The 9,307-nt window shown below is 65.1% G+C and overlaps 1 protein-coding gene across 2 annotated transcripts; it reads right to left on the bottom strand.

The window, feature by feature from the left end:
• Positions 1 to 885: 885 nt before the first annotated feature.
• SLC8A2 (solute carrier family 8 member A2) lies at positions 886 to 8,734 on the bottom strand. 2 transcript variants are annotated; one of them, XM_053969539.1, is made up of 7 exons: positions 6,980 to 8,734; positions 5,926 to 6,029; positions 5,800 to 5,817; positions 4,154 to 4,278; positions 3,952 to 4,051; positions 2,717 to 2,992; positions 886 to 1,498 (listed from the first exon to the last, which is right to left on the bottom strand). In XM_053969539.1, exons 1-7 carry the CDS (start codon positions 8,719 to 8,721, stop codon positions 1,122 to 1,124), a joined length of 2,742 nt encoding a protein of 913 aa, XP_053825514.1. In that variant the 5' UTR covers positions 8,722 to 8,734; the 3' UTR covers positions 886 to 1,121. The 2 variants fall into 2 exon arrangements, with proteins under 2 accessions (XP_053825514.1, XP_053825513.1); XM_053969538.1 differs by having other exon boundaries at positions 3,949 to 4,051.
• Between the last annotated feature and the right edge of the window lie 573 nt (positions 8,735 to 9,307).

Raw genomic sequence — 9,307 nt, forward strand, 5'->3', positions numbered from 1 at the left:
TAAAAAACGCTGCGAGATAAGAAACGACCCCGGGGGGGGAGGGGCTGGGGGTCCCTGGGGGTCCCTGGGGGGGTTTTGGGGTCCCCTGGGGGGGGGGGGTTGGGGTCCCTGAAGGGATTTGGGGTCCCTGGGGGGAATTTTGGGTCCCTTGAGGGGATTTGGGGGTCCCTGGGGGGATTTTGGGGGGGTCCTGGGGGGTCCCTGAGGTGGCCCAAGGGTCCCTGGGGTGGGGGAGGGGGGGGGGACCCCAAAGGGGTGGGGGAGGGGCAAGGGGGGGACCCCGGGGAGGCGTCCCCGACCCGGTCTTATCCCAGTGCTCCCAGTGCTCCCAGTCCCTCCCAGTGCTCCCAGTGCTCCCAGTAAAACCCTGGATGTGGCAGTGACCCCCAAGAGCTGCTCCCAGTGCTCCCAGTCCCTCCCAGTCCCTCCCAGTCTCTCCCAGTCCCTCCCAGTTTGCCCAGTTCCCCCAGTTTGCCCGGTCAGAAGCCCTGGATGTGGCAGTGACCCCCAGGAGCAGTTCCCAGTCCCTCCCAGTGCTCCCAGTGCTCCCAGTTCCCCCAGTTTGCCCAGTTTGCCCGTTCAGAAGCCCTGGATGTGGCAGTACGCCTCCAGGAGCAGCTCCCAGTCTCTCCCAGTCTCTCCCAGTCTCTCCCAGTCCCTCCCAGTCTCTCCCAGTCCCTCCCAGTTTGCCCAGTGCTCCCAGTTTGCCCGTTCAGAAGCCCTGGATGTGGCAGTACGCCCCCAGGAGCAGCTCCCAGTCTCTCCCAGTCCCTCCCAGTCCCTCCCAGTGTTCCCAGTTCCCCCAGTTTGCCCGGTCAGAAGCCCTGGATGTGGCAGTGACCCCCAGGAGCAGCTCTGTCCCTGTGTCCCTGTGTCCCAGTGCTCCCAGTCCCTCCCAGTTTGCCCAGTGTTCCCAGTTTGCCCGGTCAGAAGCCCTGGATGTGGCAGTGACCCCCAGGAGCAGCTCCCAGTCTCTCCCAGTCCCTCCCAGTTTGCCCAGTTCCCCCAGTTTGCCCGGTCAGAAGCCCTGGATGTGGCAGTGACCCCCAGGAGCAGCTCCCAGTCTCTCCCAGTCCCTCCCAGTCTCTCCCAGTCCCTCCCAGTGTTCCCAGTTTGCCCGTTCAGAAGCCCTGGATGTGGCAGTACGCCTCCAGGCTGGCGAAGAGCACGTAGAGCAGCCAGAGCAGCAGGAAGAGCCCGGCCGTCAGCACTTTGGGGGCGCGGGGCCCCCCCAGCTCGCCGCCGATGGGCGCGCGGCGCCGCCACAGCAGCACGCCGATGGCGAGGAAGGCGAAGATGGTGAAGAGCGTGACGGGGAAGGCCAGCGTGCCCGGCGGCACGCGGAACGGCCGGCCCTGCGCCGCCCAGTACACGGCGGCCACCGACCAGGCCAGCCCCAGCCCCAGGAAGACGTTGACGGCGTTGGAGCCGGTGACGTTGCCGATGGAGGCGTCGGCGCACGGGTCCTGCAGCGCGGCCACGCGGCTGGCGAAGGTGTCTGCGGGGTTGGGGACAGTGGGAGATTGGGGGTGTTGGGGACAATGGGGACAATGGGGACAGTGGCGATGTTGGGGACAGTGGGGACAGTGGGGCCAATGGGGCCAATGGGGTGTTGGGGACAATGGGGACAGTGGGGACAGTGGGGACAGTGGGAGATTGGGGGTGTTGGGGACAATGGGGACTTGGGGACAATGGGGACAATGGGGACAGTGGGGACGTTGGGGACAATGGGAGATTGGGGACAGTGGGGACGTTGGGGTGTTGGGGACAATGGGGACAATGGGGACATTGGGAGATTGGGGACAATGGGGACAGTGGGGACGTTGGGGACATTGGGAGATTGGGGGTGTTGGGGACAATGGGGACAATGGGGACAGTGGGGAAAATGGGGACATTGGGGACAGTGGGGACAGTGGGGACATTGGGGGTGTTGGGGACAGTGGGGACAGTGGGGACAGTGGCGATGTTGGGGATGTTGAGGACATCGGGGACAATGGGGACAATGGGGACAATGGGGACATTGGGAGATTGGGGATGTTGGGGGATTGGGGACATTGGGGACAATGGGGACATCGGGGACAATGGGGACATTGGGGGTGTTGGTGACATTGGGGTGTTGGGGGTTTGGGGACATTGGGGGTGTTGGGGACATTGAGGACATCGGGGACCTTGGACACGTCGGGGACATCGGGGATGTTGAAGGTGACGAAGACGACGGCCTCGGCCAAGTCATGGAGTCCTTGGGTCCCTTGTCCTGTCCCTTGTCCTGTCCCTTGTCCCGTTCCCCCTCCCCAATGTCCCCAAGGTCCCCACGATGTCCCCAAGTTCCCCAAGGTCCCCACGATGTCCCCATTGTCCCTCACCGGGGATGGAGGTGCCAAGCACGATGAAGACGACGGCGTTGACCAAGTCCTTGGGTTCCTGACCCTTGTCCTGTCCCTTATCCCACCCTGTTGTCCCCACGATGTCCCCGTGATGTCCCCAAGATCCCCACAATGTCCCCAGTGTCCCCGTGATGTCCCCAATGTCCCCAAGGTCCCCACGATGTCCCCAAGGTCCCTCACCGGGGATGGAGGTGCCGAGCGCCGCGAAGACGACGGCGTTGACCGAGTCCTTGGGTTCCTGTCCCTTGTCCTGTCCCTTATCCCACCCTGTTGTCCCCATGATGTCCCTGTGATGTCCCCAAGGTCCCCACGATGTCCCCAGGGTCCCTCACCAGGGATGGAGGTGCCGAGCGCCACGAAGACGACAGCGTTGACCGAGTCCTTGAGGCCGAGGGTGCAGCCGAAGTGCGCGGCCAGGTCGCCGATGAGGGCGGTGAGCAGCGCGAGGAGGAGGATGGAGACGCCGAAGGCCGCCCAGCCCCCCAGCAGCGCCGTGGGGGGCACGCAGGCGAACAGAACCTTCCAGAAGACCGTCAGGAAGTGCATGACGTAATCGAAGCACGACGGCAGCCGCTCCTCGCGGCCCTCGTCGTCCTCGTCCTCGTCACCTGCGGGGACGCCGGGGGGGTGGTGGCACCAGGCTTGGGGTCACCAGGGCGGTGTCATCAAGGTTGGGTGTCCCCAAGGTGGTGGCACCAGGTTTGGGGTCACCAGGGTGGTGGCATTGGGGTCACCAGGGTGGTGGCACCAGGGCTGGGGTCTCCATGGTGGGTGCACCACAAGGGTTGGGGGTCCCCAAGGTGGTGGCATCAGTTTCGGGGTCCCCATGGTGGTGGCATCAAGGTGGGGTCACCGAGTTGGTGGCATTGGGGTCCCCTAAGTGGTGGCACCAGGCTTGGGCTCACCAGGGCAGTGGCATTGGGGTCACCAGGGTGGTGGCACCAGGGTTGGGGTCACCAAGGTTGTGGCACCAAAGTTGGAATCCCCAAGGTGGTGGCATCAAGGCTTGGGGGTCCCCAAGGTGGTGGCTCCACCAGGCTTGGGGTCACCAGGGTGGTGGCACCAGGGTTGGGGTCCCCATGGTGGTGGCATTGGGGTCGCCTAAGTGGTGGCACCAGGGTTGGAGGTCCCCAAGGTGGTGGCATCAGTTTTGGGGTCACCAAGGCAGTGGCATCAAGGTTAGGAGTCCCCATGATGGTGGTACCAGAGTTGGAGGTCCCCAAGGTGGTGGCACCAGTTTTGGGGTCCCCATGGTGGTGGCATCAAGGTGGGGTCACCGAGTTGGTGGCCTTGGGGTCCCCAGGGTGGTGGCACCAGGGTGGCACCCGAAGGCTGGACATGGTGGACACCGGGCAAGGCGGGAGGACCCCGAGAGGGCCTTGGGGACACCAAGGGGACACCGGGGACGCCAAGGGGAGCTTGGGGACCTCCTGCCACCCGCGCTGACGGTGACCCCGAGGACGCTGGGGGTGGCGGGGGGACACCGTGGCTGCTCTGGGGACACCCTGGGGACACCCTGGGGACACCCCGGGGACACCCTGGGGACACCCCGGGGCGCCCGTGCCACCTGCGCTGACGGTGATGGCCTCCAGGAACTGCTCGCGCCACGAGTGCGTGCCGATGACGGTGGCCAGGTTGGTTTTCTTCATCAGCTTGTCCACCGTGTTCTGGGGACACCGGGGACACCGGGGGGCGCCGGTCAGGCCATGTCCCCCCCCCCCGCCACCGCCGCCGTCCCCCGGTGTCCCCAAGGGTGTCCCCGGGGTCACCTTGAAGTCGTAGGACTCCTCGATGACCACCTCGAGGCGCCGGTTGTCGCCCAGCACCGGCTTGCCCATGTCGGCGATGCGCCGCGCCTCCTCCTCCTCGGCCGACAGCTGCCGCTCGCCGTCCCCTGCGCGGGGACACGGCGGGGACACGGTGTAGGGACATGGTGGGGACACGGTGGGGACATGGTGGGGACATGGGGACACGGCAGGGACATGGGGACACGATGGGGACACCGTGGGGACATGGCGGGGACATGGGGACATGGTGGGGACACAATGGGGACATGGTGAGGACATGGGGACACAGTGGGGACATGGGGACACAGTGGGGACATGGTGAGGACATGGGACATGGTGTAGGGACATGGTGGGGACACAGTGGGGACACCGTGGGGACATGGGGACACAGTGGGGACATGGGGACACAGTGGGGACATGGTGGGGACATGGGACATGGTGTAGGGACATGGGGACACGGCGGGGACATGGTGGGGACACAATGACACAATGGGGGGACATGGGGGACACAAGGGGGGACACAATGGGGGGACGTGGGGACATGATGGGGACATGGTGTGGGGACACTATGGGGACACGGTGTGGGGACATGGGGACACGGTGGGGACACGGCGGGGACACGGTGTAGGGACATGGGGACACGGTGGGGACACGGTGGGGACATGGTGTAGGGATGTGGTGGGGACAAGGTGGGGACAAGGTGGGGACACGATGGGGACATGGCGGGGACACGGCGGGGACACGGTGGGGACATGGTGGGGACATGGTGTAGGGACATGGGGACACAATGGGGACATGGTGGGGACATGGTGGGGACACGACACAATGGGGGGACATGGGGGACACAATGGGGACACAAGGGGGGACACGATGGGGGGACGTGGGGACATGATGGGGACATGGTGTGGGGACACTATGGGGACACGGTGTGGGGACATGGGGACGTGGTGGGGACATGGTGGGGACACGATGGGGGGACATGGGGACACGGTGTAGGGACACAGGACATGATGGGGACGTGGTGGGGACACGGTGGGGACATAATGGGGACACAGTGGGGACACAGTGGGGACACGGCCGCCACGTCACCATTGACACGGAGGGGACACGGCATGGGGACGTGGGGACAAGATGGGGACACGGGGACACGCTGGCCGCGTCACCGGCGATGCGGTGGGGACACAGTGGGGACGTGGGGACACAATGGAGGACACAGCGTGGGCATGCGGACGTGGCACGTGGCCATGGGGACACGGTGGGGACACGGGGATGTGGCACGTGGCCATGGGGACACGGTGGGGACACGGGGACGTGGCACGTGGCCATGGGGACACGGTGGGGACACGGGGACGTGGCACGTGGCCATGGGGACACAGTGGGGACACGGTGGGGACACGGGGACGTGGCACGTGGCCATGGGGACACCAAACGGCCCCGGGAACGCGACACGAGCGTGGGGACAGGGGGACACGGCGTGGGGACGCCGCGGGGTCGCGGGCGTGCTCATGGGGACACCTCACGGGGCCGTGATGAGGCCGTGGCACGAGGACACGGCGTGGGACACGGCGACATACACGCTCATGGCACATCCATGGTCATGGGGCGCGTCCGAGGCCGAAGGCTCCTACCTTGGGCGAGCAGAAGAGCTGAGGAGAGAGGGGAGGGGCAGCGGTGAGACCCCCGTGACCCCGCCCTCGGTGACCCCGCCCTCGGTGGCCCCGCCCTCGGTGGCCCCGCCCGCGGTGTCCCCGTACCCGAGATGCCGCGCTTGAGCCAGCGCGGCGTCCCCAGCTCGATGAAGAAGTTCTCCTTCTTCTCGTACTCCTCGTCGTCCACGATCTTCACCTGCAGCGTCTTCCTGGGGCGGGACACGGGGCACCCTCGGCCTCAGGGTCGTCATCATCGTCATCATCACCATCATCATCCACCATCATCATCATCATCGTCATCCAATGTCATCATCAATTCAGCATCATCGTCATCATCATCTTCCATCTCCATCCAGCATCCATCCATCCATCCATTCTCTTCCTCTTCCATCTCCACCCGACCAACAACCCAACCATCCTCTTCCTCTTCCACCTCCACCCACCCATCCCTCTATCCATGATCCATCCATCCATCGTTCCATCCATCATCCATCCTCTTCCTCTTCCATCCATTGTTCCAACCATCCTCTTCCTCTTCCACCTCCATCCATCCATCCATGCATGATCCATTCATCATCCACCTTCTTCTTCCTCCATTTCCACCCAACCATCCAACCATCTTTTTCCTCTTCCATCCATCCATCTATCCATCCTCCATCCATCATCATCATCATCTTCCATCTCCACCCATCCATCCATGATCCATCCATCGTTCCATCCATGGTCCATCCTCCTCCATCTCCACCCGACCAACGGCCCAACCATCCTCTTCCTCTTCCACCTCCATCCATCATCCATCTTCTTCCTCTTCCATCCATCCATTGTTCCAACCTTCCTCTTCCATCTCCATCCATCCATCCATCCTCCATCATCATCATCATCTATCATCATCATCTTCCTCTTCCATCTGAATCCATTCTCCATCTATCATCATCATCATCCATCATCATCATCTTCCTCTTCCATCTCCATCCATCCATCATCCACCCTCTTCCTCTTCCATCTCCACCCAACCAACGACCCAACCATCCTCTTCCATCTCCATCCATCCATTCATCCATGGATCCATCCATCATCATCTTCCTCCTCCATCTCCACCCAACCAACGACCCAACCACGCCCTGCCCCACCCCCGTGCCCCTCCCCCCGCCGCCCTCACGCCGTCTCGTCGTTGCGGAACTCCAGCTCCCCGCTGGCGTCCTCGTAGTCGACGCCGCCGCCGCGCGCCGTCCCCTCCACGGTGCGGAAGGGCACCATGACGGTGCCGCGCGCGCCGGAGCTGCGCACCACCGTCACCTCCACGTGGCCCTGGCACTCGCTGACGCGCACCGAGCGCTCCCGGAAGCCGAAGATGCCGGCGTGGTCGTCGTCCAGGATGGTCACCGTGGCCACCAGCGGCGCCACCAGCTTGCCCTTGGGGTGGTCCTCGGAGTCGGCCTCGAACATGCCCTCGGCGTCGCCCACGCGCAGGTTCAGCAGGCGCACGAAGAAGTGCTCGTCCTCCTCGAAGATGTCATCGTCGATGATGCCGATGGCCAGCTCCTTGCGCGTCTCGCCCGGCTTGAAGATGAGCGTGCCCTCGCTGTACTCGTAGTCCGAGCCCGCCTTGGCCGAGCCGTCCTCGGTGCGGAAGTCCACGTAGAAGGTCTGGTTGGCGCCCAGGCCCTGCTGGCACGCCACGGCCAGCGTCACCGAGCCGCAGTTCTCCAGGCAGTGGTAGAGGCACGGCTCGAAGAAGATGCGGCTGCACGCCTCGTCCTCCTCGTCGTCCTCGTCGTCCTCGCCGGGCGGGGCGGGCGAGCGCCGCGCCGCCTCGGCCGCGTGCTTCTTGAGCACGTTGCCGGCGCCGGTCATGAGCCGCGTGGCCTGGATGCGGTAGAAGGCGCGGCTCTTCTGCTGGTGCACCAGCGCCATGTAGTTGGCGGCGTCCAGCAGCTGCTCCAGCTCCTTCTCCGGGTGCTTCTGCTTCAGGTCCTTGAGGATCTGGATCACCTCGCGCCGGCTCTCGTCCAGCTCCTTCTCCTCGGGCGTGGGCGAGGGCGAGGCGCCGGCGGCGGGCTCGGGCTCGGGCAGCGCCGGGAAGCCGCCGTCGGCCTCCAGGTCCTTGGGCGGGCGCTCGGCCTCGGTGCCGATGATGATGCCGCTGCGCGGGTCGGCGCGGTAGCGCTTGTAGACGTACTTGTAGAAGAGCAGGCGCTTGTCGGCCGCCCAGGCGAACACCACGCACGCCGGGAAGAAGAGCAGCGTCAGGAAGGCCTCCCACACCTGCACCACGCCCGGCGTGATGACGGCCAGGATGAGGTAGAGCCAGATGTAGGCGAAGATGCTCCACGAGGCCGTGACGAAGAAGACGCGTAGGTGCTTGATGCGGCGGCTCTCGCCCGCCGGGATGGCGTAGACGCACACGGCGATCACCACGAACATGTTGAAGGCGGCGCTGCCCACGATGGTGCCCGGGCCCAGCTCGCCGGCCTGGAAGCGGTGCCCGCACACCTCGATGAGCGACAGGAGGATCTCGGGCGCCGAGGAGCCCAGCGCCATCAGCGTCAGGTTGGAGACGGTCTCGTTCCAGATGCGCACGGTGCCCACGCTGGTCTCGCCGTTGGCCTTGGTGACGGTGATCTCCTTCTCGCGCGACGTGATCACCTCGATGGAGGCCATGAAGCGGTCGGCGATGATGGACACGCCCAGGAACAGGTACATCATGGCCACGAAGTAGACGATGGCGCGCGCCGCCTTGTCGCCGGCCGCCGGCTCGTCCGGCTGCCACACGGGCAGGAGGACGCCGGGCTGGCACCGCGCCGAGCCCCGGCACGTGCCGTTGGGGCCGTCGGCCGCCGCCGCGCAGCCCCGCGGGCTCAGCAGCAGCCAGGCCGCCAGCGCCGGGCCCAGCGCCGCCATGGCGCCCCACGAGGAGCCTGCGGGGTCGGGAGGTGTGGGGTCAGGATGTGGGGTCAGGGATGTGGGGTCAGGGATGTGGGGTCAGGGATGTGGGGTCGGGAGGTGTGGGGTCAGGATGTGGGGTCAGGGATGTGGGGTCAGGGATGTGGGGTCAGGGATGTGGGGTCGGGAGGTGCGGGGTCAGGGATGTGGGGTCAGGGATATGGGGTCCGGAGATGGGGTTTGGTTTATGGGATTTGGGATGTGGGGCACAGCCATGGCGCCCCACGAGGAGCCTGCGGGGTCGGGAGGTGTGGGGTCAGGATATGGGGTTTGGGTTATGGGATCAGGAATTTGGGATCTGGGATTGGGGATTTGGGATGTGGGATGTGAGATATGGGGCACAGCTGTGGCGCCCCACAAGGAGCCTGCGGGGTCAGGAGATGGGGTCAGGATATGGGGTCAGGAGGTGTGGGGTCAGGATATGGGGTTGGGAGGTGTGGGGTCGGGAGATGGGGTTTGGGTTATGGGATTGGGGACTGGGGATGTGGGATCAGGGATTTGGGATGTGGGATTGGGAATTTGGGATGTGGGGCACAGCCGTGGT

Source organism: Vidua macroura, unplaced genomic scaffold (genome assembly GCF_024509145.1).
Source record: "Vidua macroura isolate BioBank_ID:100142 unplaced genomic scaffold, ASM2450914v1 whyUn_scaffold_233, whole genome shotgun sequence".
Lineage (NCBI taxonomy): Eukaryota > Metazoa > Chordata > Aves > Passeriformes > Viduidae > Vidua > Vidua macroura.

What these genes read in the sequence shown, in the direction of transcription:
- SLC8A2 (XM_053969538.1), bottom strand. Translation starts at nt 8,721, where the DNA reads ATGGCGGCGCTGGGCCCGGCGCTGGCGGCCTGGCTGCTGCTGAGCCCG. An exon ending in AGGAGTCCTACGACTTCAAG is followed by an intron (nt 4,052 to 4,153) that starts GTGACCCCGGGG and finishes CGGTGTCCCCAG; the next exon opens with AACACGGTGGACAAGCTGAT. An exon ending in CATCACCGTCAGCGCAGGTG is followed by an intron (nt 2,993 to 3,948) that starts GCACGGGCGCCC and finishes GCGTCCCCGCAG; the next exon opens with GTGACGAGGACGAGGACGAC.